This window comes from Pteropus vampyrus, unplaced genomic scaffold (assembly GCF_000151845.1).
Source record: "Pteropus vampyrus isolate Shadow unplaced genomic scaffold, Pvam_2.0 Scaffold1, whole genome shotgun sequence".
In the NCBI taxonomy this organism is placed as follows: Eukaryota; Metazoa; Chordata; class Mammalia; order Chiroptera; family Pteropodidae; genus Pteropus; species Pteropus vampyrus.
The window spans coordinates 25,799,620-25,814,070 of NW_011888782.1; the positions used below are offsets into that span (position 1 = coordinate 25,799,620).

Here is a 14,451-nt window from a genome sequence, read left to right on the forward strand (position 1 = left end):
GCTTTTCTCTAGGACATTCTCACTGCCAACCAAGGAAGTTCGATCATCACTGACACAGCGCTCACTCTTCCCAGACACTCTGGCAGTGTCTTCCGAGCCAGTAGGGATTCCACTCTCCACCTTTTGATGATTATCTGAGTCCCGTGTGGTGCAGTCTTCAGCGTCCCTCCATTAAGCTAACAGCTGCTTGTTGGTGAGAGATCCGATATCTCACAGATATTGTTTTCTGACCCAGTGAATTGACCTCTAGCCCAGCTGGCATTCCTTTTATCAAAATTAGTTGAAAAGCAAATGTAATCAGAATCTGGGTAAGACCAAAATCAGACGGTCCCTTCAACTGGTGATTCAGTCACTATCTATTAGGTGAAAGTGTAGCAGAATGAAGGGAAGACTCGGGTAAAAAGCGCCTTTCATGGCACATGCATGCGCGCACGCACACACACAGACTCCTGGTGGCCAGGGCTGAAACTGGAGCCAGCCTTCTTATCTCCCTTCCCCAAGTATTACGTTCCCCGTTGCCCCAGATGCTATGCATGGTGAGCACCTGACCCAGCCCAAACAGTCTCCAAACTTGCAGTAAACCCCTAAATGTGGGTCTCGTGACAAATCTTCCTTCCTTTTAACAACACTATGGTTACACAGAAGAAAAGCCTTATCTCAAGTATATAGCTGGGAAATGCAGGTATACACAGGCACTATGCCTTTGTAAATGGTTGGTTGAACAGAGGTCAAGTGAATTAGGTTGACTCATGGTCCAAGTTCATGACCCCTCAGGCAGGCCCCATAGGCATTCCAGGCTGTTTCTAGGGCAGGTAACAGACCTCTGTTTTCCTGTGGATTCCACATACAAATCTGGCCTGAAGAAGCCCAATAGAGCCCTCATGAGATGAGTGTAGGCAGGCTGGCACCTCCCTCAGCTTCAGCCCTGGATTCTGGTCCCACCGAATGTGAAGCAAATACACTTAGCACTGCCCTTTGGGAGCTGCCTGGGTTGTAGTTGCCGGGTTCCGGGTGCCCCTGGTGCCCTCTGGGTCTACAGCCATTGCTGGACTGTTCCTCCCCCCGACACTCCCCCTGTATTCAGGCCCTGATGGTGCTGGGGTCTGTGAGTAGCTCCGCTCTGTCCGGTATTTGCAACATCTGGACTCGAGAAAGCCCCGTGCTGCTAAGAATGGCACCTGGCCAACCCGATATCATTTCTCTCCATTAACTGATCAAACCTCACAAGGTGAACATTTAGGGAAGTTTCCTCAGAGTGAGTATATAGTGACTGGAACATCTGAAACTTGTTCCTAGGAATTGGGACAAGAATGATGAATAGGTACTAAACAAGAGCCTATATCATTGCCTTGCACATTCCCATCATTGTATATGCAATGGAAAGATTTTCAACCTTAGAGTGGAATACATGTGACCCTGACAGTTACGGAAAGAAAGTCAGTGGCTATTATCTTTACCTGTTACCTAGAAACCTGGATGTATAATGGGGGTTACTTCCCAGGTTGGGTATAGGAAGCAGTCTTGGAAAAGAATTTTGGAGAAAAAAGATTTTTCCCCATGGGAACCATTTAAGAAAACAGCAGTATCCAATTTGGAATTTGATCAGAACCTTGAAATTGACACCCTCTTCCTGCAGCTCAGTCTGGGTGTCTTCGATGGTCCCAGAAGGCTAAAGTCTCAGTTTAGCATCTTGCCAAAGTAGGAACAATGCCTGAGCTTGCTACACCCTCGCCTCATGCTCACAGGATATCAGCTAGGTCGTGAGGGTATCCTGAGCTGAGTAAGTCAAGGACCGGTGCACATGTCTGTAGTGGGGCCCACAGCATTGGGCAAAGGAGGGGGCACTTTGCACCACCTCCATCTGCAGGTTATCAGTGCAGGCCCTTTACCTTTGACTTCTCACTGATGTGGTCGGTTAGGGGCGCCAGTGTGAAAATTAAACACTGAAAGTGGCCAGGGAGGCCGGCAATCAGGCAGCAAGAAATGGTCCTGTGATTCCCAAAGTGAGCACTGAGGGCCACTGGTGTCATCATCTCACAGCAGTGTGGCACAAATACACATCCTGGGCTCCACCACAGAGATTCTGACTCTCAACTTTGTTGTTATATGTTTGTTAACGTTTGAGAATGAGACATGGTGGCTGGACTGATCCCAGGGTGCAGTCCAGACTGTGGGACTGTCAGGAGTGGGGTTGCAAAGCATTCTCAAGCTCCCCAGACCAGACTTCTCGGGCAGCGCAGGCCTGTCTGTCCTCCTGAGGGGGAACTGAGTTTGAAAGGCCCCCAATGACCTCTGCCCAGGCACTTTCACTCTCATCTTTGGGTGCAGGCACCTTCGCTGTTGCCCTAGGACTTCAAGCCTTTGTTGCTATAGCTCTCGTAGGCCAGGGCAGGGTTGGAATATGTCAAGAACAAGAGGAACCAGAGATAGGTTGAGCCAAGTGGGGGAATTGATGGAACTGGGTTCTACAACATTTTCTTGAAAGATCTCTTCATCGCCCTTCTAGAACTTTGATAATGGTGACTCTCGCTTGGACTCCAGTGAATTCCTGAAATTTGTGGAGCAGAATGAAACCGCCATCAACATCACCACCTATGCAGACCAGGAGAACAACAAGCTACTCAGGTGAGTGGAGTTAAGGGATGCAGGGAGTGGTCCACGAGGGAAAGGCTGGATAGGAGAGGGGATCTGAACCCTTTCTACCTGCAAAAGAGCCACCAGTGCCAGTGTGAAGTAAAAAAAGCAAAATAGGAATTCTGTCCTGGTCTAATCTGTGATCATTACAAACGTTATGAACTAATAGATTGAGCGGCACTGGTATCTGATCAAATAGTTATTGTTTTTGGCTAGAACTTGCAAGGAATATAAGAATATAATTTTAAAATAAATTACCAAGGTCACCTCAGAGCAAAGTTGTTTCTGAGTGTTGTGGGTAATGTTTTAATGGCTAATTTTCTGAAGGAATTACTTTAATGTATCACTTAACTGTAAATCTAATATATAGCTTTAGTTCTGATTTTTAAGATAACTGGTGCAATTTCCTGTAGAGAACCCTAATTGTTATAAATGTGAGCATGTCCCTCTCCTTCTCTGGTATTAGTCCACAGTAAATGTTAATAAAAATGAACTAAGAAACTTCTGGTGTGATTCCAGTACACTGGTAAGAATTAAAAATAGTTTAAGCAGCTCTTCATTCAAAAGAAGTATAAAGCATGAAGCCCAGATTCTGTACGGATTCTTTCTTAATAACAGTCCATCGTTTTAAAGTATAGTGTCCGAGAATCCTTTATATTTTGATAACCTAAAATTAGACAATATTTTATAAGTTTACCATTTGATCCTCATAACATCCCAGTGAAGGAAGACTCCTTGTCCCCATTTTACAGATGAGTAAACAAGCGCAGAAAGGTTGAATAACTAGCGCTAGGCCATTTGGGTAGTGATTAAGCTAGGGCTTAAATCCAGGCTATGGGGAGAGTGAGGAAGCTGGCGTTCTATAAAACTTTTCTGAAACATCTCTTGCTAGAATGGTAATAGTGGTGAGGCTTGCTGAATTCCATATTCTTCAAAGTCACACATTCCTTTCATATCATCTATTTCTCTTCTGTTTCAATTTTCCTAGTTTGGTTGGCTTGACATTTATGCTATGGGGAAAGGCAATTACGGGTGGAAGATGTGCAGATATTGAAACATTTGTCAATCAAAGTGGACAAGACTATTCAGGAAATTTTTGTCATTTGGGAAGGAACATTTGAACGGCTCGATGGATCTAACATCTGGTATAATAACCAAAGGTTGGATGCTTACAGGAATCAGAATGGTTAACGATTGTGGGAAGTCAGTGTAGAGAGAAACTTTCTCCATTGACAGTTGCCTTCTTGGCCTCCTCTGGGACCCCAGATGTATATGATCCTGGTACTTATTTCCTTTCTTTGGGAGTGAAGCGGAGGTCTGGCTGACAACATATCTCCTGTGTTTTGTTTCAGAGGACTCTGTGTCGATGCTCTCATTGAACTGTCTGATGAAAATGCTGACTGGAAACTCAGCTTCCAAGAGTTCCTCCAGTGCCTCAACCCATCCTTCAACCCTCCAGAGAAGAGTATGCTTAACCTGAGAAATAAGGAGTTGTAGAGAGTGGGAGCATTTTGAGGGAATTGATGGAATTATCCAGAGCTTGCTAATAAAATTCCCCTTCCATGAGTCAAGATTAGGCCCCAGCCCATCATCTCCATGGTGATGTTCAGGTCTCAAAACCTCTGGGTTGATGGTAGCATTTGCTCAAATATAGTGCCTCTGAGGGGCAGGCAGTTCTTGTCTAGGAAAAGGGTAAGGTGCACAGACTGTAGCCAAGACACTGTATTCCACCTTCACTCTAAACTGTTGTCCCTTATTTCTGGTGCCAACAGAGTGTGCCCTGGAGGACGAAACGTATGCAGATGGAGCCGAGACTGAGGTGGACTGTAACCGCTGCGTCTGCGCCTGCGGGAACTGGGTCTGCACAGCCATGACCTGTGACGGTGAGCTGTGCCTCAGGCGGGAAGAAGGAACAGCCAGGAGGGAGCTTCCTTCATGAAATCACCACAAGAGGAGTCAGGGTGGGGATGTTGGAGAAGAATACGATGGCTGGGAGCAAGGAACTTGAGGAGAAAGTGACAAATTCAAACTTGTAAGGTCAGAGTTCCCAGGGAGCAGTAGTGAGGGCAAAGCATTTATCCCAGACACATAAAGTTTGAAAATCACTCCAGAGCTCAGAACAAAAGAGGTTCAAGACCCAGGGAAAGATCAAAGGTTAATACAAGATTGGAATAGAAATAATAATAAAAGCAAACGTGTGTTTAGTGAGAACTGTGTGCCAGGCACTCTTCTAAGCACTTTACATATTAACTCATTTAACCTTTATGACAACTTAGGAAATCCTTTATCTAAAAGACTCCTTGATAGACAAAATGACGACTCCTTGTCATCTGTCCTCAGCAGTAAAAGGAAAAATGTTTGTAGACCCTCTTTGAACTAACAGAATTGGGTAATCCTTAAAAAAAAAAAGAAAAGAGAGAGAGAGAAGTTTGAAGTAGTTGAGACATAGTCAGAATGAGTTGGGGATATAGAGATGTTAGAGTTTGGGGGCCAGTGAAGAAGCCCAAGGGTATGTTGGAACCACTAGAGTCTTATCACGGTCTTGAGCTACAGTGATGTCAAAGATAAGAGGGACTCTTTAATCAAAGCTGAGCCCTAGACAGTATTCAGATAGAGGCAAGACATAAGAGTGAAGCCAAGTCACATTCAGTCTGGGAAAAATGGTCACTTGGAAGGAATCAGGCCCAAAATTTATACCAGGTGGACTGAACCTAAAATTATATCTTAAAAAGTCAAGAGATAAGAAAGAGCAGGTTCTAGGATCATGTTCAAGGTCAGGTAAGCTGGTAACTGGAGACAGAGGTCAAGAACCCAGGAAGAGTTTCTTCTAGACAAGAAGCCCAGGCAACACCAATAGTACTAGTAGAACTCATTACTAACCAAGGGATGTCTAGTCTCCCACTGCCCGGGACCAAGTCACTTCTCAGAGTGGGAGAGTGGGAGACCAACCTAACTCCAGAGACAAGTGGAAGAGCAGGAGGAGGCTATTTAGAGACTAGAAATGCCTCAAAGTTGCTGAAGGCCAAAACTAAGCCAGGGTAGCCAGGCCGAGCACACAATAGCTACTGAAGCCAAGAGAGAACATCTCAAAACAGTGCCCAGCCTACCCCAACCAGGAAGCACCCTCTACCCATCTTCCCAAAACTTGCTGCAGTAGCTTTCCACACCTAACTGCTCCTAGCTTTGTAAAGGTAGCCATCCATTTCTAAGATGGAGGCAGTTGGTAAATGGCTGATTTATGATCATCTAGATAATAAGCCTCATCACATGCAACGGACAAAATCCAGATGATTGCACCCATGGATGATGCCCGTTTCAACAGATACACTAGACTGTTTATCCTCACTGGATGGCCCAGGTTCAGAGCTCTACAGTATAAAGAGCACTTGATGGTGGTGCCCCAGAGACCTGAGCACGTCTTAGTGTGTGGGCCATGGATCTGAGAGGACATTGTAGTGGTGGCATCCCAAGGCATTTTCAGGTCAGTACCTGAAAGTTAGTCTGGTCTTAGATCACAAATAGCAATAGAGCAAAGAAGAAGAGGCACTGAGATGTGAAGCCAGCTGGGGCCAGAGCTGAGAGAAACTGCCATGAGGGGCAGCCTAATGCTGAAGTCAGGAAGGTGTGACTGAGCAGTGTTTCCTAACAAACTCTTTTTTGATAAACATACAGGTTCCTGAGCTTCATCCTAAACGTACTGAATCAGAATCTGTAAAAGAGCAGCTTGGGAACCTTTGTTTTTAAGATGTATTCTAAGTTTTCTTTTTTAATCACTATGTAAGTTTGGGAAACATAGCTAGATGCAGTGGTTATTAACCCCAGCTGTACATTAGAACCACCTAGAGAGTCCTTATAAAACCCTGGTGCGTAGGCCCCGCCTCACAGTAATTAAATCAGAGTCTCCAAAGGTGGAATCTAAGAAATTATATTTCTAAATGTTCTCCAGGACATTATGAGGGCACATGAAGGTTGAGAATCACTGACCCAGAAGAACTTCCCGAGTCAGGATCCAGATTTTATCTGTAGCTCTTCCTGCAGGCTCAGCTCCTGGCATGGATGCGCTGGAGCAGTTGAAGGCAGTAGGAATGCAAACCAGAGAAGAGTGGGGTAGATTTCCTTGCTTACAGTGAGTTACTTTGGAGGTGTCAGTAGCACTTGGACTCTTCATATTTGTAGAAATTCAGGTAGTTCTCCTCTTCCACCATTTAAATGGGAGATAAAATTAAGAACTTAGAAAGTAGATATTTGTGGGATCCCCAACTGGCTCCCCTCAGCCACCACTGCTCTGAGCCTTGGTTCTTCTTATAGGAAAGAATCAGAAAGGGGCCCAGACCCAGAGAGAGGAGGAGATGACCAGGTATGTCCAGGAGCTCCAAAAGCACCAGGTGAGTTGCAGCCTCCATGCTGGGTCAGGTATCTCTGCTGCCACCAGGCCTTTCCACCACTCAGGCATTGCCTGATGTTTCAGGGGACCAAAGAGATATACTCTGTTTAATATAATAGGTCCTGGATTATATATCTATAGTATCAAACCAAGATACAGTTCCCTGATAGGGTCTTTGCAGGGTCCTACAAGTCCCAGCAAGTGTGGGTTACAACTTGGTAAATTGCTTTATAAGTAAGAATCAGACAGGTCGTGATTTGCAAGTGGGTTGGAAGTGGTTTGCAAATGAGTACAGTCTAAAGAAGTGTTACTGTTTCCCCATCGTGGCCTGTGGCCAATGCCCAGACCCAAAGCCTATGAGCTCCAGGAGGGCAGGTTCTATGGCTTGCTCACCATTGCATCCCTGCATTTAGCACAGGTATGTAGTTGGCTTTCAATGAGCATGAAATTAACAGCTTTGGACTCTCGCAGAAAGGATTAAACAGCCAGGAATTGACAAACACAGAGAACTTCAAGGTTCTGCTTCCTGGAGACTGGAGAAGATAATAGGAAAGAATTCTGTTAATGAAAGTTGAAGGCCTTCTTGGGGCAAAGGTTCTTAGAAGAATAGTGGTCCACTGGCATATTTTGCTAAGGGCCTGGAGAGAAAACATGGGTATGCTGGACTCCCAGGCCTGACTTTCCACTGGTTCACCAGATAGTCTTAAAGGATATTGCACTTTAGATCACCTGTCAGAAGCCTTCTCTCTGACAGAAGTTTTTAAGGAATATTACAATCACAAGAACTGCTAAACTATTGAGATAAAATATTTGACTTGAAAATCAAGAACTGTTAATAATTGCTCAAAAATAACAATTGCTCATATTTGATTTTCATATGAATTTTGTCATTATTGTGACTGATAATGTAGAAACCTTATGTTAGTTTTTTAAGCAAAAGCAAAATCTCCTATCCTTCTGTATTTCCACATTTCAGCAGCCTTGAGTCTCCAGATGAGTACCACTCCACAACAGAAAAAGAACTTCCTAGGAATTCCTTCTATCTAGGGCGGAGATATGATCAGAGTAGATAGTGGAAAGTGAATTATAATAGCTCTTATTTTTAAGGATCTCTGTCTTATGTGAGTTCCTGCAGAAGCAGATGCAAAGGCAAGGACTCAAGTACAAATAGTTTATTTGGGAGGCATTCCCAGGAAACACCAGAAGGGAGTTGGGAAGTGAGCCCAGGAAGGGAAGGAAGCAATAAAGAGTGTGTATTTAGGAGAGTTACCACTGTGGGCAAGTGGAGCTTAGTCCTGATGCGGAACTCTGGGAACAGTCATACCATGCCGGAGGAGGAAGGCAACTGGGTACACGAGAGCCAGTCAACCATTGGCTGAGGGCTGCCACCAGCAAACCTAAATTACCTGGCATTTCTGGCCTGCCAGTATGTGTGGGTGGAACAGGCCCAGAAGCCAAAGAAAGCCTCAAGCAAAGAGATGCAGTTGCTGGCAGTCAGAAGCCATGCCAGTGTACTGACATGGTGAAGACAAGGGGCCATGGATAGGAACCGTACAGTGTCTTCTAGATGCTAGGCACTGTTGCTGCTTGGTGCTTCTTACTTCCTATTTAATTTTTGTATTGAGATATAATTCACATATAAAATTCACCCTTTTAAAGTTTATGGTTTTTAGTATATTCATGAGATTGCCAACCATTATCACTATCTAATTTCAGAACATTTTCATCATCCCCAAAAGAAACCCCACACCCATAGAAGTCATTCTACATTCTCTCCTCCCCCAACTCCTGGCAACCACTAATCTATTTTCTAACTCTATAGGTTTACCTGTTTTGGACACATATAAGTGGAATTATATAATATATGGCATTTTCTGTTTGACTTCATTTAGCATAATGGTTTCAAGGTTTATTTTTGTAGCATCAATCAGTACTTTAATCTTTATGGCTAAATAACATTTCATGGTATGGATATATCACATTTTGTGTATCTTCATCAGTTGATGGGTATTTAGGTTGTTTCTACTTTTTGACTAATGAATAATGCTGTCATGAACATTCTTGTACAAGTTTTTGTGTGGAAGTGTTTTCAGTTTCTTGGGTATACACCTAGGAGTGGAATTGCTGGATCATAGGGTAACTCTGTGTTTAATCTTTTGAGGAACTGCTGGAGTGTTTTCCAAAGTGGCTATACCATTTTACATCCTCATCAGCAGTGTTTTAATTTCTCCGCAAACTCATCAACATTTGTCATTGTCCGTTATTTATTTTAGCCATCTTAGTGGGTGTGAAGTGGCATCTCATTGTAGTTTTGCATTTCCCTAATGATTGATGATGTTGAACATTTTCTCGTGTGCTCATTGGCCATAAGAAGAATAACTTCTTTGGAGAAATGTACCACCATTGTAAGAGGGGGTACCTTATTACCTCATATTTTAGTTGAAGACATAAAGGCACAGAAGGTTTTATAGTATGCCCAAAGCCTCCCCAAAAGTATCACAGTCACAACTCAATCTCAAACCTCCAGAGCCTGCTGCTCTTAATGCTTCTCTGCACTTGGGTCAGGACATCTCGTAGCACTTCCACTTAGTATCCTGTTTGTCTTTTTTAATGGGGAGAATAATGTCTGACCTGATTGTTTCATGGGAGTTCAAATGAGGTCAGCTCTTAATTCAGTGATGGCCCCTACACGACTATGTCATGAATAAGACATGATTCTTGCCCTCATATTGTTTGCCATCCACAAAGACAAATAGACAGAACTAAAATTCAGCATAGATGTGTATCTGTCAATGCTATACAAAGTCTTGAGGACTAGATAAATGTCAATAATATTTTTATATTTCATAATGCTTATTTTCTCTTGCTTCTCAAAGGAAACAGCTGAAAAATCCAAGAGAGTGAGCACCAAAGAGATCTAATGAGGAGGCATCTGGCAATGGTGTCGAGAGCCTGGCACCTTCTCTTCTACTTCAGTGCTGAGTCCAGTATACGCAAGTGTCTGCTACAATTGCCAAATCACCAGTATTTGCTTGTATAGCAATGAGTTTTATTTTGTACATTTGTTTTGCAATAAAGGAAATGAGGGTGGCTGGCTAGGAAGGGAAGGACCAAAGCCTTCCCTTCTAGGAGTGCTTTGAGAGAAACTGTATAAATGGAGCTCGGGGGCTGGAGGCAAGTAAGGAAAGTGCATCAGGGTTGGGAGAGGAGCAGACCCAGATCTGAACCACTTCTGAGTCTACCAAAGCTATAAACACACTGCATGGAGTGCAAGCAATGCCAGAGAGAACTTAACTGTCCCTAAAGGAAAGGTTTGGGAAGCTCAGTGGAGAAGAATGTATTCTGCTTCCAGCCCTTTCCACTGCCATCAACATAACAGACTCCAGCATCTGTGCTTCTCTTCATGGCCCCAACCACTGTCTCTAGATACACGGCCATCCTGCTGATTACCCAGTGTCCCTCAGACTTGATGGAGTTTCTGGGAGGGTGCACCCAAATGATGCAGATACTTGTGTACTTTCAGCCCCTTAGAGACCTAACCAAATTTTAAAAATACTTTTTACCAAAGGTGCTATTTTTCTGTAAAACTTTTTTTTGGCAAGTTGACTTCATTCTTCAATTATAATCATTATATTATTGTGTTTTTTTTTTTAATATTTTATTTTCTTGACTAGAAATTAAGCTTTTGTAATTATTTCTTCATAGCCCTGTCATTTCAGAGGTGGGAGAGTTTGGGGTTCTTCCTGGTGCAGGGACTGCTATAACCCAGACTTCTCCCACCCTGCCACATACTAGCTGCAGCCCAGAGTTAGCCCCCCTGGATTGCAGTGATTCAGCAGTCAGTCTGGAGGAGCAGTGGGCACCTCAGATAGAAGCCAGGGGAAGAGAAGTGTCTCCATACAAAGCTTTCAAGATTAGAAAAGCTAATTTGTTTTCATTTATTCTGATAAGCTCATGCAAATCAGTATTGCAAAGAATGGAGACAAGTGCAGCCAAGTAAGACTTAGCTATTCCAGCCTATCAATATGCTCACTGATCCACCACTAACTAGGAGAGTGACTGTGTCCCTGTCTTCTCTTATTTCTGGGCCTCACTTTCCTCAGTGAGTAGGTAGGAATGCATTAACCTTTTGATTTCATAAATGGTAAGTTCTGTGGTTCTGACCATTGGTCCAGAGGAGACAGGTTCCTAAGATTTTCCTTCCTCTCCTTAGGATAAATGAAACTTTGTTGTTATATCAAGAAGAGTCAGGCAGCCAAAAACACGATGACCAAATTTGCCCTCAGTCTGAATGGCCCCACAGGTTGTGCTGTGATGTAGAGTCCTCTCGGGTAAAGCCTGCCCGGGAAGAAAGTGGGAAAGAGAACCACTCCACTTTGTCTTCACTATTACGTTTCCTTTTTGACCTTGGAAACCGAATTGGCTTTTCCTTTAGAGAAGATAGACAAAAAGAGGTTTAACATTTCAAGAAGGGGAAAAATGGAAATCAAATCTTAAAATTGTGATTGGGGGAAGTCAGATATTCATGTGTCTTTTGGCCTCTAGGATTATTAACCCATTCGATACCATATTTAAGATCCATTTGGAATAATAAAGATTAAAAACTTGACATAAGATCTCATTTTCAGAAAGCACATTACAGACCACCAGAGGGAAATTATGTAGGTTGTATGCGCAGGCAACTCTGAAAGATGTGCTGAAAATGGAATTTCTTCTAAACAATTTTCCTTGCTGTCTTTTGAAAGGAGAACATTCCACTTTGTTTCAAATTCTGAGCTTTTATGTATCATTCCACTTTAAAAGCTCTTTTCAAACCCCATATGTGCAGTCTGAAATGCACCTCCTGTCCAAGTGCCTTGGAGAACACAACAGCACACCTTGATCAAGTTTTGCCAGCCCTTGGACACTATGAGAGAAAGGGCAAGAGTACCAGTTTAAAGCAAGAAGCCAGAGTGTCTCCCCATCAGTTACATTTAGGACAGTGGTTGCCCTCCAAGAGTTACCCTACCCTGCAACATTGAATTCCCAAAAGCAAATCTGCATTCCTCCTGTAAATAGGAAAGCTATTGTCTGTACCATAGAATCACATGATCTAATGACCATCCATGAGAAGCTGCTAACTAGCCTAGTTTGGGGAATCTTGCATAGAGCTTTGCATGGAGCAAACAGGATTTAATTGGGTTCAGTTCCTCCAGCTCTCTAAAAGCACAGGGCTTAGACCACAAGCTTCCTTAGGCTTTCTCTGTGTGTATAAGGTTTTATAAACATTAATTACAGCCTCTGTTAAGATCCAGCGTCCATGGAAACCTCACATGCCATGACTCTGGACTCCATCACTGTTTGTGGAAAGCAGGGCTCCTCCACCTGCTAATAAGCCCATGTAAACCAGTCTGAATGTCTTTCTTTTACACTTATGTTTTTAAATAGTCAATTTTCAAGAAGCAATTTGAACAAGTTTCTGTTGCCTGTGTGTTTGTGAAATGTATTTAGTAGGCTTCCATATTGCATTTAACTTGTTTTTGTAACTCCTGATTTTTTTTTTTTGGATACTATTGATAAATAAAGGAATTAAAGTAACAGTTGTACTGGTTTCCTTCCCCCAAATAAAGTTGTGAGAACATTAACTATTTTCCTGATAAAAGTGGATTTGGGTTTCAGGAACCTTAAAAGAAGCCTGAAGAATTTCTCCTCATAAAATCTTGACTGCAGGTGGGAGGGAAAGTTTATGCAGGGACTGACAGAACAAGTTTATTTAAAAGAATGATAGACGGTGAGTCTGGGGTAAGAAGTGATAAGAAGTCAGGGAATATTCTTTTACTGGGAAGATGTTAAAACTAAATGACTCCTAAAGTACCCATGTGTCTTATAAGACTGGAATGGATCAAGTTAGGCTGGCTGCAGTTAAACCTGTATGAGAAGCCAAATAAACCTGGGTAGGTGCCACAGGGAGCATACCAGGGTCTGGTTGGTTAACCTTAATGGCTTTTACCTGATATACACATATTATCCATGGGAATAAACATTTCCAAGTAGACTGAATGTTGGTTGGTTAAGACCCTCTGCTCCATCTTGGAGACACATAACCAATCAATGCTTGCTTTCCACCTCACTGTCCAAGTGATTATTACAGGCATCATGTACTCCCTACCTCTAATAACTCTACCTTCCAAAAGAGCTCATTACAAGTGATGAAGTTTAAGTTTTCTTAATTTGAGCCATATGTAGAAGTGTTGCTTCTCTGTATTTATAGCCATGTCACCTTGACTGGATTTGGGGTATTACTCAAATGCTAATCAAATATTAAAAGGCGATCTCTGGTTATGTTATTGTTACAGATTACTGATCTCAATCACAGTAAAATTCTTCAAATTTTCATTCTCAGAAGGGAATCTTAAGCCCAATTTGAAGGGTACCTTCTCCACAACCACTTTTAATACTGGCTGGTCTCTCCCAATCTGCTACCATGGTTTGGGAGCACTTTTCCTACTATCACAGTGTATGTTCAGGAAGTGAAAATGAATTAAAATAGCCTGAAAGAAGCATAGTTCAGAAGGTAAGTTTCCTGTATTCAAAATGTAATATGAATTGTGAAAATTAGTACAAATAACTTTAATTAACTTTAGTTTTGGAGCACCTGTATTAAGTTCCCATCAGTCCTCTTGAATTATTTTTGAACTAAAGGGAAGGAGGGAGGAAAAAAAAGAATATTAATGAGTAGATAGATCTAAGCAGATTCTCTTGGAACCCTGTAATAAATCTGGATGACTGTGGGACGGAAGAGTAAACCCTGGGCTACTGCTGCTGAGGGCTATTTCACGATGTAACATCATGTTGCTGCCGGAATGAGAGGGTCTTCCTGTTAATAGGAGCTAATTTTTAAAAAATTATTTAACACATTTCTTATTGAAAAGTAATATGTGCACATGGCGCAAAAAAAAAAAAAGTCCAAATTGTATCAAAGAATCCTCTTAGAAGATGGTACATTCATAAATTTGCTTATAATTGCTAATTGTCCTTCAAAGAGGTTGCACCCAGTTACATTTGTACCAAAATTACATTAACTAAGCATGCCTATTTCCCACATTTTTGAAACTACTGTGTCTTCAAACTTGGGTCTCTGATAGAGGAAAAGTGATAACTCATTGCTTTATTTTTAATTTATTTCATTCCTTTTGTGAGATTGACCATCTTTCTATGGAAAGGTCCTTGTCCTTTACTTTCATTCTCTTTGCTCATTTTTCTATTGATTGTTGGCCTTTTTCTTATTGGTTTGTAATAGTTCTGTGACCCAGTGAAAAGATATTTTACATGTAAGGAACACATAGTTCATAAAGTTTAAGGAACTTGTCTAAGACCACTACTAGCAAGGAACAGAGTCAGGATTCAAACCTGGCCTGGGTCCCTCTCTTACTCATTCCACTTTGCCACAATGT

General features: G+C 42.4%; 1 protein-coding gene across 1 annotated transcript in view; it reads left to right on the forward strand.

Moving 5' to 3' along the window:
* FSTL1 (follistatin like 1) overlaps positions 1 to 12,595 on the forward strand; it is a 58,645-nt gene extending 46,050 nt beyond the window's left edge. Inside the window, exons 5-9 of the mRNA XM_023527622.1 lie at positions 2,507 to 2,625; positions 3,987 to 4,099; positions 4,407 to 4,517; positions 6,943 to 7,019; positions 9,895 to 12,595. Coding sequence (XP_023383390.1) covers positions 2,507 to 2,625; positions 3,987 to 4,099; positions 4,407 to 4,517; positions 6,943 to 7,019; positions 9,895 to 9,939 — 465 coding nt within the window. The 3' untranslated portion in view covers positions 9,940 to 12,595. The remainder of the gene's footprint in view (positions 1 to 2,506; positions 2,626 to 3,986; positions 4,100 to 4,406; positions 4,518 to 6,942; positions 7,020 to 9,894) is intronic.
* Positions 12,596 to 14,451: the final 1,856 nt, after the last annotated feature.